The sequence below is a fragment of the Pieris rapae genome, chromosome 23 (assembly GCF_905147795.1).
Source record: "Pieris rapae chromosome 23, ilPieRapa1.1, whole genome shotgun sequence".
Taxonomy (NCBI): Eukaryota; Metazoa; Arthropoda; class Insecta; order Lepidoptera; family Pieridae; genus Pieris; species Pieris rapae.
In genome coordinates, this window is record NC_059531.1 from 3,310,875 (window position 1) to 3,333,713 (window position 22,839).

The 22,839-nt window shown below is 32.9% G+C and overlaps 3 protein-coding genes across 5 annotated transcripts; all 3 read right to left on the reverse strand.

Annotated features, from left to right (window-relative positions):
- Positions 1-259: 259 nt before the first annotated feature.
- LOC111001911 (UDP-glucuronic acid decarboxylase 1) lies at positions 260-9,493 on the reverse strand. Of its 2 annotated transcripts, XM_045633423.1 has the most exons (10): positions 9,197-9,493; positions 8,825-9,092; positions 8,440-8,488; positions 6,592-6,771; positions 5,710-5,815; positions 4,657-4,770; positions 3,225-3,412; positions 1,813-1,945; positions 1,216-1,352; positions 260-678 (listed from the first exon to the last, which is right to left on the reverse strand). In XM_045633423.1, exons 1-10 carry the CDS (start codon positions 9,255-9,257, stop codon positions 562-564), a joined length of 1,353 nt encoding a protein of 450 aa, XP_045489379.1. In that variant the 5' UTR covers positions 9,258-9,493; the 3' UTR covers positions 260-561. The 2 variants fall into 2 exon arrangements, with proteins under 2 accessions (XP_045489379.1, XP_022127672.1); XM_022271980.2 differs by lacking the exon at positions 8,440-8,488 and having other exon boundaries at positions 8,776-9,092.
- Positions 9,494-12,013: 2,520 nt separating this feature from the next.
- LOC111001910 (glycerophosphodiester phosphodiesterase GDPD6-like) lies at positions 12,014-14,106 on the reverse strand. Its single transcript, XM_022271979.2, has one exon. The coding sequence runs from the start codon at positions 14,072-14,074 to the stop codon at positions 13,001-13,003; it is 1,074 nt and encodes a 357-aa protein (XP_022127671.2). The 5' UTR covers positions 14,075-14,106; the 3' UTR covers positions 12,014-13,000.
- Positions 14,107-14,239: 133 nt separating this feature from the next.
- LOC111001909 (glycerophosphodiester phosphodiesterase GDPD6) lies at positions 14,240-16,703 on the reverse strand. 2 transcript variants are annotated; one of them, XM_022271978.2, is made up of 2 exons: positions 16,546-16,703; positions 14,240-15,490 (listed from the first exon to the last, which is right to left on the reverse strand). In XM_022271978.2, exons 1-2 carry the CDS (start codon positions 16,546-16,548, stop codon positions 14,369-14,371), a joined length of 1,125 nt encoding a protein of 374 aa, XP_022127670.2. In that variant the 5' UTR covers positions 16,549-16,703; the 3' UTR covers positions 14,240-14,368. The 2 variants fall into 2 exon arrangements, with proteins under 2 accessions (XP_022127670.2, XP_045489349.1); XM_045633393.1 differs by having other exon boundaries at positions 14,240-15,493.
- Positions 16,704-22,839: the final 6,136 nt, after the last annotated feature.

The following is a 22,839-nucleotide window of genomic DNA, read 5'->3' on the forward strand; positions in this document are numbered from 1 at the left end:
TATTTGACAATAGACCAACTAGAAACCTTGCTAAGTGTTCTTTGTCATTACAATTAAATTGTCAAAATTAGAAGTACACTAAAGTCATATTTAGCTCATTGTAGTTCTGTGACCTTTGATTTTTTTGTAGGTAAATATATTTTCACAGCAAAGAAAGATCAGTTTACAGATTACAAATTAATAATGTTTTACAAGCCCCAAAATATGCTTGAAGTTAAGCATGTAAAATAAAATCATCAATCATATGAAAAAACTAATCAAAAAAATATTATTTAATTTGTAGCGTTCATGATTACAAATTACAAAACATCTAGATCTATTTCAAACAATGACAAGTTTCATATTTAAACATCAACAAATGCTTGAAATGACAAGCTGTCAAACTGTCAGTTAAAAACTCTTCAGAGCTCTCAAAATAACTCCATTGCTCGTTCAAAGTCATTTTAAATGCCAAAACTTCAAATCGGTATTCATACAAAACAAAAAAAATATCAAAAATTCAAATAGATTATTACGAAGCTAAACTCACACAAATAAATTCTAGTATCACAATTCGCTAACCTAGTGCAAGAGTTTAACATTGGCATCCATATAAGTTTGGTTATTGTAAAATGTGGTTCTTGACAGTTCTTCTTTAAAATAATCTATGGTCCGTTGTAATCCTTCTTGTAATGATATCTGGAATATAAAAATTCATGTAGGTTTCCCGCCATCAGCCAGCCTATCACTTTATTAGACACCATTACGGTGAAGGAAATATCGTGAGTACGACGATGGTGTCTGGCTCATAAAGGCTGATCTTACTTGCACTAAAAAGAAGAAACACGAAACATGGAAATTTGAGGCCTAGACCTAAAAAATTGTAAATAGAACTTAATTATTTTAGGGCCGAACGTAAACAAAATTACCAAGCATAGTTGGAAGTAATTCATAGACTATATAATTCTTGTTTACAATCGTTACATTCAATCACAAAAGTTAAATATATATATATATATGTATATATATATAGTGACGTAAGTGCTGTCAACATAAAAAAGATAGCAGCAAAGTCAAATCTCGGTGGTTCTTTTGATATTTAAGTCTGAATAATATATATGTATATATGAAATTTTTTAACAACTTTTAGATAGTATCACTCAAGTGTGAAGATTACCTTAACACAAATTCACAGTGAAGCATGAAAATATAATTGGTTCTTTCTCATTAACTCACCTTAGGAGACCAATGTAAATGCTTCTCAGCGATGGCGATATCCGGTCTTCGCCGTTGAGGGTCGTCTTCTACAGCCGCACCAGTTGCCACTGTACTCCTACATCCGGGGACTAGATCTTTTATTATTACTGCAAATTCTGTGAAAAAATGAACTATTCTAGATAATCTAGTAAAAACAAAAATTTTAATAGTTCGGTTTATGCGGGTACTATACACATACCCACATTTTATTTATTTTTAAATACCATGAATGGTTTATGTACTGGATCTGTATGTTAATTATGATTTTTTAATCACTAAATAAACTAGTGACGGCTATCTCAAACGTCAATTCTAAGATATGTTTAACCAATGAGTTTTTATTAATGTATACTAAGCATATTTATAGTCTATAGAGAAAGAAGGTTGTTGTATCTCCAAATGAGATCCTTAGTGACAGCCATGTCAAACGTCAGTTTCTAAAAGATGTATCATTAATCAAAAGCATCTTAATAGTGTATGTATAAAGAAGATCTTCCAAAACTGACTGACCTGATCTACGAATCTATGGAATTTATTATCTATGGCCACGCCCCATATATGAAACCCCAAAAATACCTTCAATAGTATGTTCCACTGGATTTCCTATGTTAACAGGCAGAGTGTAACTCGAATCCATCAATGCCAGCAGACCATCGACTAAGTCCGAAACATAACAGAATGACCGGGTCTGTTTTCCGTTTCCATAGACCTAAAAATCCAAAATATAAATTTTCCTTCAGAATGAAATCATCCAAGAACACAACTACTATAAAAGCTGTTTTTTTTAATTTATAGATCAGGGGCCAAACGGGCTCACCTGATGTTAAATCACTTAATACCATGGACACTCCCCATGCCAGAGGGCTCGCGAGTACGTTGCTGGCCTTTTAAGAATAGGTACGCTCTTTTCTTGAAGGTTTTCACTAAAGTATTGGCCACTGGCCTACTGAAGTATATCCGCGCCAATCCGACAAGATAAGAGCGTACCAATTTTTCAAAGGTCGGCAAGGCACTCGAGCCTTCTGGCATTATAAATGTCTATGGGAGGTACACCTGACATCAGGTGAGCCTCTTGCCCGTTTGCCCCCTGTTTTAAAAAAAAAGTGTGGAGTTTCTTGCTCATTCTTTTCCACACGAAACTACCTTTTCATCAAATCAACTAGAATCCTCTTTATATTTTATTTAATGTTTAAAAGTTTCATTTTAGGTGTTTTTTTTTTAATTAATAGGGGGAAAAACGAGCTTGCGGGGCGCCCAAAAAGGCAGTCATCGCAGCGCATAGACACCCATTTTTAGTGGGTGCGTTGCCGGCCTTTAAGAGAGTACGCTCAAATTTTGAATTGTTGGAGGTCGTATCTCAGGAAAATCCCCAACCGATAGTCCATTCCACAATTCGCTAGTTCGCAAAAGAAAATGCCTTGTGAAACGGACTATGGATGATTCCAGCCATCAAGGTGATAAAGATGATGATAAATTGGAATAAATGATTTGATTATTACACGGTGATGAGGCAGAGATTAACTACTACTTAAGGCTTCTAATTAATTTGCTATATTTGTTTTAAATATAGCAAATTTTATAGAACAGGGGGCAAACGGGCAGGAGGCTCACCTGATGTTAAGTGATACCGCCATTTGCAATGCCGCAAACCGCCGCCCATGGACACTCTCAATGCCAGAGGGCTCGCGAGTGCGTTGCCGGCCTTTTAAGAATTGATACGCTCTTTTCTTGAAGGACCTCTCGAATTGGTTCGGAAATACTTGAGTCGGTAGCTGGTTCTGTTTGATGATTTGTTTTTTTTTAAAGAATACCGAGAGTTTTTTACGCCGGCTTTTTTTCTCGGCCTACACTTCTCTTCTTTGCCTATGAGTAGGGATGCCAACAGGTTCTAATTTAATGACGTGGAATAAGTGATACCATGATGATCTTATGTTCCAAAATAAACATATTTTAAAAAAAAAAAACCTTCTCCTCATCAGCAACCTTACCGTTATTGTTAAATTTTGCAGAGCCTGCATAATAAAATTGGAAACAACTCGTCCATCTGATGCATGCATCCTTGGTCCGTATGTGTTAAAAATTCTCGCCACTCTCACTACCACCTTCTCTTGCTTTGCGTAGGAGTAAGCAAGAGTTTCAGCCACTCTCTTCCCTTCATCATAACATGCTCTTGGACCTGAAACGTATTTCTTCTTTCACGATGTTTGTCCGCGATGGACTCCTAAACTACTTAACCGATTTTAAATTAAATTGGCACATTGGCAGTCTGGTCCAACTTAAGAAATAGGATAGCTGAGATCTTTAATTATAGTCGCAATTTTATTTTATTGCAAATTATTTGTCTATTATTTGATACAAATCTAACAGATGGCGCTGTGTTAAAAGTACTAACTTTTCACATAAGTTCTCCTACCGTTTCCCTTGAATACTTTACTACTATGTAAAATAATTTAATTGATTAATGTATATATATATAGAAAAGAAAAAAATATATATATACATACACACACATTTATGTATGTATATATATATATATACATACATGTGTGTGTATGTATATATATATTTTTCTTTTCTTTTTTTTTGTCATTCAGTTTGATATGTGTATGTTGTTTAGTTGATATTTAGTGTAAATGCTGTGTACAGATATAATTGGATATCAGATTTTCAAATGTTGTTTAGTGTGTAATAATTGTATGTATGAAATCAATCTGTTTTCTGTTTTTGTACCTAAATGTAAAAATAAAATAAAAAAATAACAAGAACCTTAGCCACAGCAACGCTTGGCCGAGTCTGCTAGTCCTTAATATAATCTAAATAAATAAACACTTTTAAGTACCTAGGACTACTGAAGATACGTAGTACCTATGTTTCTAAAGTTGTTCTCTATTCGATGATTTCAAATAAACAACTAACAAGAAGAAAAAGCATGTGTGTATAAAACTGAATTAACTAATGCTAACTTCAGGGTGTCGGTTTTTTGTGACGGCGTATATTTATCGACGATAATTAATACGGATCGTAGATTTTTAGAAATCCATGTATCGTGTACACCTGTACGTAAGAAGAAAAAAACGTGTGTGTCCTACGCGCTAAAAGTTAAAAACTAAATGAACTAATGCTTACTTCATGGTGTCGGTTTTTTGTGACGGTGTATATTTATCGACGATAATACAGATCGTAGATTTTTAGAAATCCATGTATCGTGTACACCTGTACGTAAGAAGAAAAAAACGTGTGTGTTTTACGAAACATAAAAACTAGATTAATGCTAACTTCAGGGTGTCGGTTTTTTGTGACGGTGTGCGTCCGCATCGTAAAGATTTCCAGCGTTTCAGTATAATCCAGCGATCCGTATAACGATACATATCGAGCGTGAAGTATCAGCTAATAGATTGGCCTCATGCCCCAAATACGTACCTATCGGATTGACATGACCCCAATAAGACTCCGGCTGTGGGTGCACCATGGGATCACCATACACCTCAGAAGTACTTGCTATGAGAATTTTAGCTCCGACACGGCGTGCTAATCCTGTAAAAAAGTAAAATAATGTGATCTGCATAGAGAATTTTGGATTACATATTTATATTATTAAAATGCCTTTCAACATTGAATCGGAACCAATTTACGCATAAATACAAACAGTCTTAAACATATCTGTCCCTTTTCATCACACCCATGATACAATTTGAAAGAAAGAGACGAAGTTTAAAGAGTGCAATTACTAATTCAGTTTTTATTTATAGGGCAGTTTAGATAAATAAATTACTATAATTTTACAGAATGTAAGATGGCCTCAAAAGCTCTCGATATTTTGTATGAAAAAAAGCATTGAAGAATTGTTTTAAAGTCTGTCAGATTAATTTATAAAATATTTTTACAATTGGTTCAATTGTTACCTGACAATTGACATCCATTTGCCAACTGTCACATCAACATCTATTGTTATACTCTGTGCTCTATAAATATTATTGTTATAGACGGTTCAATGATGAGTTTGAAAAGTTATGTTTTTTTACCCTTTTTACTCGCTTATCCGTTATCGTAACGAAACAAATTTAGAAATATAATAATTTATTTATTTGTTTTTCCACTACATTATTCTACCTTACCAGTTACTACTAATTCGATAGAACTCCAAAATAATATCCACACCAATTATCCTACATAAAAAACATTAAAAAATTTAACTTATTTGCCTAAATATTATAACTCAATAGATTTGGTTTCAGCTGCCAACTGAAGTATTTCCAAACCAATTCGACTTAGGGTCCTTCAAGAAAAGAGCGTACCAATTCTTAAAAGGCCGGCAACGCACTCGCGAGCCCTCTGGCATTGAGAGTGTCATTTCTACCTGTAACCCGTATAAGACACATCTGCCCTGGATACTTCAGTATAATTGCAATAGATATGTAGAAATAATTTTTAATACACCCCACAGCATTGTTATAAATGGCGTTGAATACTCACCAAGCATATTAATTGTTCCTAGTGTATTCGTCTTTATTGTTTTTACTGGATTCTGCATGTAATGCGGTGGGCTTGCAGGACTAGCTAGGTGGTATATTTCATCTGCCTGAAATGAATTAAAAGTATATATATATATTTATTAACACTTCGTTGCATTACATAAAACAAAAACAAAAAATACATAATTTAATGAAAAGTAGGGCAACTGGCGGCCTTATCGCTTTCGAGCGATTTCTTCCAGGCAACCACTGTGAGTAAAGGAAAAAAAAATTACATAATAAGGTAGGCAATAAGTGCAAAAATACATATTACAAATATAATAAGATTAGTAATCTTAATTTATAATTTAGCAGACTCGGTCAAGCGTTGCTGTGGCTAAGGTTTTAATTATATTACATAGTTGTAAACTATTCAAGGGAAACGGTAGTACTTTTAACACAGCGCCATCTGTTTGAATTGTATCAAATAATAGACAAATAATCACTGCATAGTATAAAACAAAGTCGCTTTCTCTGTCCCTATGTCCCTTTGTATGCTTAAATCTTTGAAACTGCGCAACGGATTTTGATGCGGTTTTTTTAATAGATAGAGTTATTCAAGAGGAAGGTTTATATGTATAATAACATCCATTAAATAGTGGAGAAGTACTGTTATTTTTGAGGTTTCTAATGTGATGTCGTAAATAATTACATTTTTTCCGCTTACATTGCAAACGCAGGCTGAATCCTACGAGTTTTATCATAATAATGTACAAAGTATTGTACACAGATTTTCTGTAGTGTATTTAGTATCAGCATTGCACCCGTGCGAAGCCGGGGCGGGTCGCTAGTTTGCAATAAAATAAAATTGCGACTATAGTTAAAGATCTAAGCTATCCTATACCTCAACATATAGCGGGTTAACAATGTCATGGTGGATCATCTCAAAGTTTCTATGTCCGAACCAATGTTCAACATTTCTCTTCCGTCCAGTGAAAAAATTATCAACTACAATTACTTCATGTCCACGCATCATCAGAACATCAACTAAATGTGAGCCTACGAAACCTGCACCTCCTGTCACCTGAAAAATAATTTCGTTTTAAGTTAAAATATAATTATTATTATTTCTGTAATCATTCTTTAATCTAAGAGACCACACCCAAGATACTCAGACATAATGTTGTTAGTTTTGAACCGTTAAGTAAATTGATCAAAGGTCAACAAGTGTATCTATCAACCCCATGGTATGCACTAAAAGTTTTGTGTATCAATTTATATACTATATTAAATATCTATTCGGATTCCTTAATACAAGGATTCCTTTTTACAAAATACTGTTTAAAAAAAAAAGTAAAATTCTTGAAAATTATAATACAATTTGAATTTGTGCTACAATAGTAGTATTAGTAGTAGTATTGCTGTTATTTTGGTAGCGGTCACTTTATGTCTAATCTAGGGTATAAAATAGATTTTATTCCTAGTAGAAATAGTTCCTAGTGGTAATATAGATTACTGACGTAGAAATAAAATATCTTTAACACTTGTTTACTTTAGATTTTTGTAAGGAGCATCCATGAAGACAAACCCTTTATTTATTTATATTTAGTAGAAAACCACAATATTACTAAGTCATATAGGACATAATTTCATCTATGGTAGCTACATAAGGCCTAAAAATTGTATACTCAGAAATTTATATCATGGCAAATCGAAAAAAAATAAAAACTTGTACATTTTTCAAAATAATACTCGTAAAAGAAGCTGTACAAATATTGTGTTCCTTTGAATGTTGATAAAATAATACACATTTATTATGCACACAATTGAACATTATCATATTATATGTAAATACTAAAAACAAATTATAAGATGGTATTCAGGTATTTTGTTATGTTAAATACCTTTTGTTAATGTCAATTAATATGTATCAATAGTGCCTAACTGCTAACAAAAATATAACTTGTATTAATTATTGAAAATATGATAAGGTTGCAAAGTCCATCTTCATGGATTATCTAAGTTCTTTTTATGGGTTTTTTTATGTATTTAGGTTAGCTAGACCTATTTAAATTAAAAAGTTTATAACTAAAAATTAGTTTCTTCAATACAAAACACACATACACACTTATGATTGATTTTTCAAATTTTTTTACGTTATCACAAACAAATTTTTTAATGCATGGTGATCAACGAATAATAACTTTAAATTTTGTATTGTATTAGCTTGCAGCCAAAAAACATAATTCAAAAAATCAATTCTAATGCCTAAATTTACTGATAGTCTAAAAAAAATATTTGTGCCTACAGCACAATATATATTCGGACTTACTAACTTCAGGTTTGCGCTAGGCCCTAGTTAAGTTAGTGCCTCACCTATAAATTAAGGAATTAATGTATAAACACATAAATGAAAACATCTCAGTTCTTTTAATAAAGGTTCAGGTTTATTGTTAATAGTTTAAATATTTATTTTCCAAATTAATAAAATTTTCCAGCTCAGTATATAACTTAGGAGATATATAAGTGGATTTTTACTTTCAAGATATTGATTTGAGCTTTACATTATTGACAATTTTGTTGTACAAAGAACTATGTAGAGTTCTAGCTACAAAAGTTCTAGTAATCTTTGCTTTTTTATTTGCAGCTTCCTCGTAAAGCAATGCTTAGCTTACCCAGAAGTAAAACATACTCTGGTTATGAAAAAGATATCTTATATATCTCTATTAAACCCAATTGTTTTATAACTTACCAAAATCCTCTTTCTGTGTTTATATCCAAGATATTTAACTTCTGGATATTTTTGTGGTTTCCAAATTAATAAAATTTTCCAGCTCAGTATATAACTTAGGAGATATATAAGTGGATTTTTACTTTCAAGATATTGATTTGAGCTTTACATTATTTACAATTTTGTTGTACAAAGAACTATGTAGAGTTCTAGCTACAAAAGTTCTAGTAATCTTTGCTTTTTTATTTGCAGCTTCCTCGTAAAGCAATGCTTAGCTTACCCAGAAGTAAAACATACTCTGGTTATGAAAAAGATATCTTATATATCTCTATTAAACCCAATTGTTTTATAACTTACCAAAATCCTCTTTCTGTGTTTATATCCAAGATATTTAACTTCTGGATATTTTTGTGGTATTCTGCCTTCTAAAACAGCTAACTTCTTTTCCAGTTGTTCTATTCTGGCTTTAGCTTCTTGCAGTTCCTGTTTTGTATTATCGCCTACAATTTTTGTTTCCATTTTTCTAACACTTTCCTCCTTAGGTATATCTTTCTTTGGTTGCCGATTAAAGTCTCTATAGCTCAATCCCTGCACATCATCTGATTTCTGATCCTCCTTCGCAATTTGAATGTCGTAAACTTTGTCTTGCTTAAGTATAAGAAATATAAAGATCACTGGAACGATTAATTAACATTAAGGGAAATTCTTCTGATATTATGTTAATGTATGAGTTATTGATTACTTATAGACTGCTAATGTCAATTTAATTAGTACTTACATAAAGCTACAGTACATATAATTGTAAGAGTTTTTCGGAATTTTAATGACTGTCTTATCATTTCTGTAAATAGTTCACCGTCGTACTACTGTTTACATGTCGATAAGGTTTAACGATTTTTTTCATGCCTATCTCATCACAGTGTTTGTAATATATAGGACATACGCATAAATCTATATTAATGTTTGTTTACGTTATTGATTCATTATAAATGTTACAAGAATTGTTTAAATTTTTAACTTAAGCGGTAGTTAACAGAACTGGAATTTTTATTGAATAGGAATCTGAAATAGTAATACTGACTTTGACAGCTGAGTGATTACCGAGTTATATTTAATACTAATAAATGACAAATGACAACTGTCAAATGATAGTGAACCGCCGGATTAGCTCCGTCAAAAACTATTTCGAATAAATCATTTCATACATAGTTGTCTTGTTTAATATTATTATTAAGAGACTTAGTTCTGCAGCTTACGCGGTTAAAAAATTCGCTCACTGACTGATGTCGATACAGCTAAACTTGTTTATTTTAGTTACTTTCACAGCTTAATGACTTATGGCTTATTGTTATGGGGTCATGCTGCTGATGTCAAATCTGTTTTCATTCTGCAGAAGAGGGCTATTCGTGCAATCTATAATTTAAAATGTAGGGAATCTCTGAGAGATAAATTCAAGGAAATTAATATACTTACCTTTCCCTCGCAATATATTTATGAAAATATTATGTTTGTTTACAAAAATAGTGATAAATATACTAGATTAGAACATACGCACAATGTCAATACTCTGAACACACGCAGGCTGCAATTTCCCCGTACTAGACTATCTAAAGTTAGTAATTATTTTTTGGGAAAGGGATACTCTTCTTTAATAAAATCCCCGAGGCTCTTTTATCTCTGCCTTTTAATAAATTTAAGAAACGTATTTAAGAAAAGCTGTGTAAAAAGGCTTACTATAAAGTTAGCGATTATCTAGTTGATAAAAGGGCCTGGGACTAGTGCTGCTACTTCTAAATAATTTGCTATATTTGTTTTAAATATTGTAGTATTGTTTGATGATTTGCTTTTTTAAAACAGTACCGAGAGTTTTTTACGCCGCCTTTTTCTCTCGGCCTACACCCTCTGTCTTCTTTGCGGATGAGTAGGGATGCCAAAGCTTCGAATTGATTGACGTGGAATAAGTGATACCTAGATGATGTTATGTTCCAAAATAAACGTATTTTATTTTTTTATATCCTTCTGCATTTATGTACTAAATAAGTACTGTATAGTATATGCCGTTTTTATAAATTTACAATAGAATCTATTTTAGATCAGAATAAAGAATAATTTTCCTCTAAAAAGTTTGGCAAATATTAAGGCAAAACATGTTATTCTATTCTTTATGCATCTGTGATGTTTTCATTCTATTAATATAATTCATATATTCAATCTTCTTCATTTTTGCTACCTTAATATACCGGCAAAATTAATCCAGTGAATAATTTTTTTTTTTTACATAAAATGTAAAGAATTAATCAATACGACTTATATTTTTTATCTCAATATAAATTTATTTGGTTTAACATCATGTATCTGTTGTACATTTGACTGACGGCCAACCTCCAGTAATAGAGAGGCACTTGAAGAAGAAGAAGAATCTGTTGTAGATTTAAATATAATTTATGATTATAGGGGTTTGAAGCATTATCTCACTAATAAGTGTGTAATTATTTTTTATCTATGACTCTATAAACTTAATAAATATTATTAGATTATTAAATACCCAACTTAATACATACAGTTGTAAATAAATAAATAAATAGTCTTATTGGGGGGAAGATTGAACGGTTTTTTATGAGATGAGCAGAGTGGTGTTTGAACCTCTTGTAGACCAATAAATATTAACGTAATAATTTCCGGACGTAGTTACGAGCCAAAGTTATTAAATAAAACAATTGAAATTATTAAATAATTAGGTATTATTACATGATATACTTTTAAACATAGTTAATAAAATATTTTTTAGGTATTAATATTGCCAATGTATGGGTCGGTGCCTATCCACTTAATTGCAAAACTAAAATTTTATTTTAAGTAAAAATTAAGTTGTATAAGATCTTAAAATACATATTTAATTTTTACTTATCACTGCATATTCCGTAATGTACCTATGTGTAATGTAATATACATAATCCCATCGAAGTATCAACTAGGTACGTTACTGTTAACAATTAAAGTTTGAGAACAACTGAATTTTTGTATGACACTTGGGAACGGAGAAGATCGGAAGTTTTGTATATTTATCCGTCGTCATTTTTTTGGGCTACGATGAAAATTTAAGATATTTCTTAAGTTACTGGAAATAGCTATAATTAAATATTCCTATGAAACAGTCGCACCTATCTTGTAAATTTACAGTACACACGGTAAGATCAAATCATTTATAGATTTTACGAAAAAATCACGACACAGAATTTATCCAAATTTACGCACTCCACGCATTCTGGGTGGCTAGCTTTGAATACCTAGTACTTATGATTTGAAACGTTAGAAACTAAGTTAAAACTGGTGTTACTCGCATAGACGACTTTTTTCATCTTGCACCCACTTACTTATTATTTTATATCTATTAACTATCTAAATATAAATAGTCAAAACTCAAAAAATAGTTTCTATATTGAACATGACTGAAGTGATAATTTTTGTAGTCTATGGATGATAATTGAATGTCCAATTGGTTGTTTAGGCCAAGAAAGGGGGGAAAAAATTGGTTGTTTGAGTAACCTTTTTGGTCAAAAACAAAAAGTTTAACTAATTTGATTTAAAAAAGCGGTTAACATATTAAATTTTTTATTCATGAATAATGTAGATGTTTAGTCCTAGTAATTTTTATACAATTTTCTTGTTGAGAACTGATGTATATATATTTTTTAAATATACTTAAATACTCATAATATTCTACAATTTAGAATGAAAAAAATTATTTAATTACTTGTGCTTTACGATTAAGATTAAGAAATTGTAATTTAATATTAAAATGGAGACATTTTTCCATTTCAATATTACCTTGAAAGTATTAGAACTGAGATAAGTTTTATGAAACGTAATTTATACATACATTGTTCGATTCTAGATTAATATCTGTAACAGGACCTGTATGTGTGTATATATTATATGTCTATGTGTATATGTCGCAGTAATTTGCCTAGCTATACAGCTATTCTGACTATCGAATCCATTTGATCATACGATCATCATCATCATATTCGATAGTCAGAATATCATTTAGGCCACTAATTAAACGGCGCTGTTTAGGCTGTTGATTGAACGCCTAATTGAGCTAGTTGGCTACAACATATACATATATACAAGCCTACATGGCAAACATTTTTTAAAATTCTGATTAAACACGAGTACCTGATTAAAATTTCTTTTAAAGAATCTATTTGGTTACACAATAAAAACTTACTCGACCGAATTGTTTATTTTATTTGGAAAATAGTTCCCAACTTCTCTGTTGCCCCGAGAATTACAGACATCTAAATACGGTCCTGACCTGTCGCATATCAGTTATTTATTGCACTTTAAACAATTCTTAAGTCTGCTAATTGTTATCTATAATAAAGCTTAACAGTTAAAATATCTATACTTATATATCATAGATGATTTATGTTTAACGAATCTACTCAAAAACCAAAGAAAAATCTATATTGTCTCTGAGTACAGGCCGCTAATCATAACTAACTAATTCGCCAATTTATATAATACCAATACATATTGTTTGGTTTATTAACTATCCGAAAATTATATTAAGTGAATTTTACCAGTTACAAATACGACTCTTTAATCTTACAAGATAGTCTGGTTGATCAATAAATAAACCATCAATTCCAGTCGCTAGATATGCTTCCAATTCTCCATCCAAGTTACCCAGAGCACTATCAGCAGGATCTTCGCTTCTAAACTCCTCTGGTAAATAAGCATTTTCAGCTCGAAAAGTGTAGGGATGAACCTTAAGCCCCGCTTCATGTGCATCAATAACAAGAGATGTAGGCCTGCCAAGCCTGTTCCTGAAATCACGTGGAATTATGTGGTTTTTATGAGGTCCAACCGCATGGGCGTATGTTGCAATTTCTTTGAGTCCTTCTCGTGTTATCATGCGAGCATTGTCCTGTGAAACTCGTCCAATCAATTGCAGCAAACGCAAATCTGTTATATTCTTTAATATCCTCAGACTGTTGGCTTCGAATGATTGTATGTACACCGGCGCTTGAGATCCGATGTATCCGTTTCTATGAAAAATGTCTACCACTGCTTGTTCCATTGGTAATTCTATAGATCGAAAATAGGCACCATTCTTCAGTTCTGGATATATGCCAATAGTCCGATTCTGACTGATCTCTAATCCTTTTACAAGATCTATGATTTCCTGAAATGTCGGAACTTCCATTGAACCATCCATTCGAGTATTTCCCGGACGGATTCGAGGTATTGGTTCAATGGTTCTTAATGTTTTGATTTCTGCAAGAGTAAAATCTTCAGTAAACCATCCTAATGATATGTTAAATCCTAAAACGGATGTGGAGCGGTACCGATCTGCAAATTCTGGTCGATGAGCAATGTCTGTAGTTTTTTCTAACTGGTTTTCGTGTCTTGCAATTAAATGGGCGTCTTTGGTCATAACGAGGTCGGGTTCCACATAATCCGCGCCTTGTGTAACAGCGAGCGCATAAGAGCCTAGGGTGTGTTCAGTAACGTAGCCGCTTGCACCACGGTGAGCTATCACGACTGGTTCGCAGTCATCGGGGCCCGGTCGTTGTCTGACATAGGTTGCGAAAACTTCAGTAGTAAAAAACACAACAAAATACACATTTGCTACCGAAAATTTAGACATTATTGAAATGGAGAACTCACTTTCCACTAGGCACTTTCAGTGGTATGCAAAATTTTAGTGTTCTTGATGTTTATATCAACTGATTGTAATGTTAACGATAATTTGTTTTGTATATATGCCTATAATCATGATTAATTAGTTGATAAAGATATTAAAACCGCCCAGCACATTGATCACGCTCAATTTTAATTTCATAATCGTGCACAAAATTATAATATTAAACAGGAATGCTATATACAAAATCACAAGTTTAGCTCTAGGTTGGACCTTGATCAAAGCATGTGTCAATATCCTCTAGCATTTTCCTCGTATTCCGACGGGCACATCAGGTTGGTCTGAGAACAGACCATCAATGCCTGCTTCAAGGTAGGCTCTCAATTCACCGGCCAAGTTTCCCCTAGCGGAAGGTGCGGGATCAGTGCTTTGAAATTCTTTCGGTAAGAATGTATTTTCCGCTCTAAAAGTGTATGGGTGAACTTTTAACCCAGCTGCATGGGCGTCTTTTACAAACGTAGTGGCTTCTCCAAGTGTATTATCATCTTTCCTAGGAATAATGTATGATTTGTCTGGTCCAACAGCGTATGCATATTTTGCAACTTCTACTAGGCCTTCTGGTGTAGACATGTTCCCATATGTAAGATCAGTTCCAAGAATTACTTGATCAGCTGGTTGAGTGCTTTTATCACTTTCATATAGCTGTAATAAGCGCAGATTTGTAATTTTCTTTAGCTCCTTTAGGTTGCCCACTTCAAAAGACTGGATATAGGCGGGAGAATCCTGGCTTGTATAACCATTACTGTGGAATGTATCTACTACTAATTGTTCCATCGGCAAACCAAGATTCTTGAAATGACTGCCATGTTTAATCTCAGGATATATACCTATAGATCGTTTTTGTGAGATTTCTATGCTCTTAACTAAATCAATGATTTCTTGGAATGTAGGAACTTCGAACACGCCATCCATACGCGCATTGCCGGGCCTTATATCTGGAATGCGTTCTATAGCCCTAAGAGTTTTGATTTCTGCGAGTGTAAAGTCTTCAGTAAACCAACCACTTATTTCTGCACCGTCTACTGTTTGGGTTTTATGTCGCTCAGCGAATTCTGGGTGTTGTGCCACGTTTGTTGTCAATCCTAGTTCGTTATCATGTCTCGCGATTAGGGCGCCGTCTTTTGTCATGACTAAATCGGGTTCAATATAGTCTGCGCCCATTGTAATAGCTAGTGCGTATGAACCAAGGGTATGTTCTGGTACATAACCACTGGCACCTCTATGTGCTATGACAGTTGGCAAACATTTATCGGGATCATTGCTTGATGATGTCTTCGCTATAATAGCCGCAGACGCAGAGACAATGGTTATTACTCCAACTATTAAGAGAATCCATACTGTACGCGCGTTTAATTTTATAGTCTTCTGAAAAAAGAAACAAGACAAGTTATAATCTTTCAACTGTGTAAGGCTACGTCTTAAGCGTACCATTCAAGGTCGTTAGAACTCGCTTTAAATGCAAATGAAAAGGAAAAAGTGCGCGAGGAAACCGGTAGGTACGTTTCAAATTCAATTCAACTTATTTTTTATGGAACAGTAGGCAAACGAACAGGGTCAATAAGGTAATCACTACCACCGCATATGCAACGCCGGTGCTGCGGTAATTTAATAATAATAGTATTTTAACGACACTCTTATGTCGTATTATGTAAAGCGACAGACTGACATACTTATGTGTTAACCAGTTTTAATATTTATTTTTATTTTTTTATTTACACTTCGCTGCAATGAAACACAAATAACACAATACATAAAAATTACAAGGGATGCAACGGGCGGCCTTATCGCTAACAAGCGATCTCTTCCAGGCAACCCTACATATGTTTTCCCATATTTAAGAAAAATATCAGAGATATATGTAAAATTTTATATCCAAACATAAACAAGTGATGTAGCGGATATTCGGTAGTGGGCTGATCGGTTTAAAAGAAAGCATTGTTAAGGTCCTATCTCGTACCTTATCCGCTGTTTTGCTGGTATTTTTTTCCTGCTTAGCAAACCTACCTATATTGTCACACATTTTAGATAAACGAGTTTGCAACATATACTGTAGATTTAGTACTATATGATGTGATAAACTTTAATAAATAAACTTGAAAATATAATAAAAATAATTAATCGTCATTTTCACCATTCTTATCAATAATAAAATGCATTAATACACGTTTTTTGTGCAGTTTTCTTTGTTATTATGATAAAGACTATATATACTGTTATATGATATGATATATTTATAGAGACATCGTGACGTTAAAATATATTACCATAAGTTCAAAGAGATAAACATATTTTACAGATATATAATATTATACACACGCTCTACTATGTATATATATAACAAATCAGTGAGAGTTTGCTCTCATAAACATTAATAAAGCGAAATATGAATATGTTATTAATAACTTGATTTTACTCACCATTTCTGTTACAACATCCGATCTTTTTGGCACCCACAATCGCACTATCAAATACTTAAACAGTCAATTCAGTTATTTACAGACGCACACAAAAGTATTTAGACAGACGACTGTTAAAAACAAGTGAACAATTGCGACTCAACGAGGAAAGGCGAACGAAGTAAACTTGATGCAAGAATTTACATAATTATTTACGAATGATTCTTAATGTCATGTTTTTATCAATACATTGTTACCTTTTTTATCAGTTTTGGTTAATAATTTAACTATCATCAATAATGTTATGTTTATAAAGGCCGGCAACGCACTCGCGTGTTTCGTATCAATACGTTTCCTTTTTTGCCTGTTTTTATTTATAACATGAAGATGTTAGCTTTTTGGATGACCTGAACAAAACGCGGGGCGTCATACATAACAAAATATGAGTCTCCTGCCCGTTTGCCTGTCACAAAATAACTAGTGTTTAATAATAAATAAATAATAATTTTTTTTTATTGTTTCCCAAATAGTCAAGAGACATTTGTGTTGGGGTTGACTCACTACTTCCCATAACTAAACAAACTTTAACTAAATCTAAATTAACTTAATCAAGAATGCGTGTATGTGTGTGTATGTGTGCATGGGTGTGCATGTCACACATACACACACATATACAATGTGTGAATGTGTGTGCTGTGTGTGAGCGAGTGTGCACGCTGTCAAGTACACAATTCGGCCTGTCTAAAACTAGCGAATTCGCACCAAAATGTGCTCAGTTTCCTCGTATGTTAGAGTTTAATGCTAGAAATTAATAAGCAGCATCTTACACGTTAATTTAACATGTTTTATATTAAAATATAATTGTCGCAAAGGTGTAACATTCCAAAATAAAAATAAAATAAAAAAATAAAAAATGTTTATTTTGGAACATAAGATCATCTAAGTATCACTTATTACACGTCAATCAATCAATTGAAATTCAAAAAGAAATTAAGTCATTAGGTAAATAATCTACGCTTGTATACCATATTTATTTATTTATTATTTTATTTATTATTTATTATTGTCTTAATTTGAATTAAGAATGATTTTCGGAAATAGATTGCTCGCACAATTTCCCGGTTTTGAATTTGGAAATAATCCTTTAAAAGTCTGGGGCAGAAAGCAACGGGAAACCACTGCTCAAAATTTTTCCCTAGTTCCCGAGTTCCTGGCGTCCCTTTGATGGGACAGGGGTGCGAAGAATCTACAGGTGTAATAAGGTCTAAGCATAGGGACATGTAATGTAAGAAGTCTGAAGCAAGACGGTTAATTACCTAATTTAATAAAAGAAGTGAAACGATTTTGAATGATGAAAAAACTTATGCAGATCATTAATCAACGGAAAGTTGCGTACCTGGGCCACGTGTTGCGCCATGACCGCTACCACCTCCTTCAACTAATTATAATGGGTAAAATCCAGGGTAAACGGCGTGTTGGTAGAAGGAAGAAATCATAGCAAGGTTAGGGAGCGGACGGGTATTGCAAATGCTGAAGTGTTGCTGCATCTGGCACAGGACATGCTTCAAGAAACTGACGGCCAACCTCCGGTAATGGAGGACTAGAAGAAGAAAGAAGAAGAGAATTCGAAAAAAAATAACGTAAAAAAATTTAAAAGCATTTACCGAACGACTGTACACTTCTTTATTTAACACGCAAGATAATATTATCTATGCTTAACTTGACATTTAATATTTTATGGTTGATAAGTGATCACTGTGTGACTCAATCTATGGTGTCAACGTGATATAAAATATATATAATATGATATATTATTGCTCTTAATTAAATTGGGAATATATCTATTATCTATTTTTTAGAAAAATAATTTACGGGCGACCATAGGTCGGGAAAGTGTTGGGGGTGACATGTGACATTGATAACAAAAAAATTGCAAATAAAAATATACTACTATAATTAACAAACAAATAAGTTAGTTTTTTTATTTAACTTTGCCGTTTAACTTTGTTTGATAGGACTTTTAGTTTTGCCGGAAATCGAGAAAAAACGTTTTTTACCCTTCCTCCCTCGCCCCCATCGCTTTCCCGACCTTAGATCGCCCGTAAATTAATTTTCCTTTCATTTTTATAATATTCTTTTCTAATTGTTTTCATCCTACTATTTTTTTTTGGTTTTAAAAATTATCGACCCTGGTCTATCTATATACGAAACTGTTTAGAACTCAAATCTACACGAAGTTCTAGTGAATAATACTCTAAAACTCCTATTAAGAACTTAATAGGAATTATGTAACTACTTTATATTTATTCCGCCAAGGCTTAACAGTGAAAACATACGCACAACAAACAAATATTTTTATTGCCTAATCCTTTATATATTTTCGCATATGTTAGTAAATTATCATAGATTAGTTTAATTTGTGGTTTTGATAATGTAAATGACTATTATGATTGCTCTTATCTGTAGGTGTGTCGGAATTTTATTATTATCGCCGATGAAATTGCTTTAGAAGAACGCGCTCGCTAGGGCCGTGTTAATGAAATGTTCGGGAAAACAGGAACGGTCAAAGAAATGTTCCTCCTTCAGACATCGAATAAATATTTACCTATAAACTGTATACTATATCCAGACTATATTAACGCTGTGTATGCTATAGCAAAATATATTTTGAAGTGAAACTTTAGGCTATGGGGTAAAAATTTTACGGATACGTCACGAAGATGTGCAGCGTTTCTGTCGAAGAAAAGAGACAGAGCGATTGACTCCGATTCAGAGAGAGTGAGAAGAGGATATCAAGAAAAAATACACGCTATTGGTTGATGTATTCGTTTAGTAATAATATATCAGAACTTTAGATGGCAATTCTGTCGCATCACGTCTTATGCAGTAAACGCACATTTTTTATTTATTGTTAAATAATTAAAAAAAAATTTGCTGAGTTTCTTGCCCGTTCTTCTCAGAACCTCAGACCTCCTAGTAGTCTTGCGAACGGATTGCGTAGTTTTGCTCTTTCGCGAATTTTATAAACGTTTTTGACATTCATAAGCATGCCTTAAGTCGCATCTAAACTGAATAAATAAATTTTGATTGATTGATATTAATATTGTCATTAGCACGTAGTATATAGATATATAAATACATGGAGTGATCATCATGAGATCATCTATTGGGGCTTTTACATTAGTAATCATTAATTTACAAAGAAGTTTCACGTTTGACATGTGTACTTTGTATTCGGATTCGAAATCGGATCGGATAAGTTAGCTCGGAGAAAGTTTTTGTTGATGTTAAGAAAAAACCAAGCATCAGTAAAAAGGCTGGTAAAACACTCCTCCATCTCAACAGAGAGAGTCCATGGGCGGCGGTATCATTAATTATCAGGTGAGCCTTCGACCGGTTCGTCATATAATAAGTATAGAGTATTATTTAATTTAAGGATCTAAACAACATTTTCAAGTTTTGTTTTACAGTGTTTTGTGTGAGTTTTAATTTTTTTATGATACAACATACAAAAATACCTGAAACTCTTAATTTACACCTCTCTGCAAATAATTATTTTTTATTTGATAGTTAAGGACTTTGAGGTTTGAGGCTTAGGCAGCTAGTTATTTATATTTTATATGAATAATAATAATTTAGAAAGCCTGCTAAAAATTGCATAGCAAAATAACAGAGAAGTAAAATATCCTTTATAGTAAAATCTTGCAGGCGTTTCAAAAGTAGAAGATTGTGTCCATGCGGGTGCAGAAGAAACCCTTAACAATAAAATAAAAAAATACGTTTATTTTGGAACATAAGATCATCTAGGTATCACTTATTCACTGTAGGCATCCCTACTCATCGGCAAAGAAGACAGAGGGTGTAGAAGATAGACATCAGAGCCTTCCGATTGTCCCAAGACAAATGTCACCTGACACTGCAAGAAACATCAATTAGAGAGTGTCTTATTCCTAGTTTCTTTAATTAATTTATTTATACAGTTAGTTTAATTCGTTTAATTTATTTATATATAAATAAATAGAAACTATTTTAACATATAGGGACTCATTTTAATAATATTTTTTAATTATTAAATTTTAAGGTTAGTTATTAGGTATATTTTTATGTATTTTGTTATTTGTTTTGAATAAAGTTAATATATAGTTAGACTAACCTAACTTTATTTATTAAAGTACACCTAATCTCTAATTCATTATTGTACGCTAGGTGGCGCTAGATTCGCTCGAAGATTTCCATCATTTGGCATGTACTAAGCCAAATTTAATTAAAAAAATGATTTTTGATACATGGGAATCATGTTTTTCTCAATATTTACGAATAAAGAGCAAACATTAGATCTATTGAAAGCCTAAACCCATGTTAATTTGCTGATCTATTTTCAGTATTTGCCTCGCGAATGTTGTGTATTTTTAAATAAAAATTATCACAAATACTGTTGAATCATAGGGTAATTTAAAACGATTACGACTGGTATTACTCTTAAATAAACGCTTTTATTAAAACTGAACATCCCTTGACAAACACTGCCCCCTGTTGACACACGGATTTGATTTGCTAGGGCTACCGCAGCCAAGAATTAAATTTTTGTTTGTGAGAATTTGGTTAACAAGAACTTTAATATGTAAGATATATATATATATGTGTTCAGAAGCGGAAAATAAGAGTGCAGATATAAAATTATAAAACCTTTATTGACTTATAACTTTTCATTTTGATCAAGAATATATTAATAATGTAGAATATAGTCTTTGTGTAGTTAATCACAGTCTGTCAGATATAAAAAAATTGTAATTGAACTAATGTAACATAAAAATTTGAATTTCTTCATCAGCTCAGCCTCATTTCCGTCTGTCTCCTGTCACATAAAAAAAACTTTTAGTAGAAGGTAGCATCTGATGTTAAGTACCGCCCGTGGGCACCTTCAATGCCCGAAGGCTCGCGAGTTACCGGCCTTTTAAGATTTTTTACGCTCTTTTGTTGAAGGACCTTAAATCGGATTTGTTCAGCACTACTTCAGTGTTCAGCTGGTTGTTCTGAACCAACGGACGTTGACATAATACGGATGGAATTTCGTATTCTGCCTCGACCACCGATAATTATTCTCTGCATTCTTTAATCCCCACAACTCAGTAAAACATTTTTAAATTCATGTCTGTGGCAACCCTAAATCTTCCCTATATCCCTTGCGAGGTTCGTTTGTTTTTTCCACCTTCCCTCGCGTCCTATAATCCCAGTAGATGAAATTAAGTTCGTCGTTAATCATTATCGTAAGCTTCGAATACGGAATTAGACATTGATTATGGCAAGGGTGAATGTAGACTTTATTAGCTCCGCAGATTTAGTTTATAAAGATTAGATTATTTTTTGGCGAAGGGGGAGGATATCTTCTACATTATTTCAATGAATGAATGAATCAGTCTACAACCTCTTTAGCTCTTGGCTTCAGATTTCTGAATCTGTTTCATGATCATTTTTAAATCTAATAGGCAAGTAGGTGATCAGCCTCCAGTGCCTGACACGTCGTCGGCTTTTTTGGGTCTAAGACATGTCGGTTTCCTCACAAGGTTTTCCTTCACCGTTCGAGCAAATGTTAAATGCGCACATAGAAATTCCATTGGTGCACAGTCCGGGATCGAACCTACGACCTCAGGTATGAGAGTCGCACGCTGAAGCCACTAGGCCAACACTGCTCTACATTATTTAATAAGTTATATGAGGTTCGTACAAATCAAATAGACGTTCTGTCATGAGGTCAGCTCCAATAAATTCTCTTTAAAAATTTCCTCGGAAAAAGTAATTTGTCGAGTGCCGGATTCACTAATACTTTTTTAAATCTTGCCAGTCGATAACGACAGAATTTAAAAGCTTTACCGCAGCCACACATTGTTTTGTTTGAATTTAATACTTATTATTTATTGACCAGTGCCCTGCTTCAATAGGCGAAGAACTCTAGCAATCACGACTACAAGGCTGTGGGCTTCGATTCTTGGATGTGTACCAATAGACTTTCCATGTGCGTCAATCAATCAAAATCAATCAAAATATCTTTTTTTTTTTTTTGGAACATAAGATCATCTAGGTATCACTTATTCCACGTCAATCAATTCGAACTCATTTAAGTTTAATTCATTTAGGTAAACATGCACACTTATGAACGTCAATAAAAACAAATTAAATTAATCGTAAATTTACATTTACCACCAGCGTATTAACATTAGCTCGAACGGTGAAGGAAAACATCGTGAGGAAACCGGCTTCCCTTAGATTAACAAATGATCATAAAGCATATTATACTGAAAATAGGGGATTTTTGTT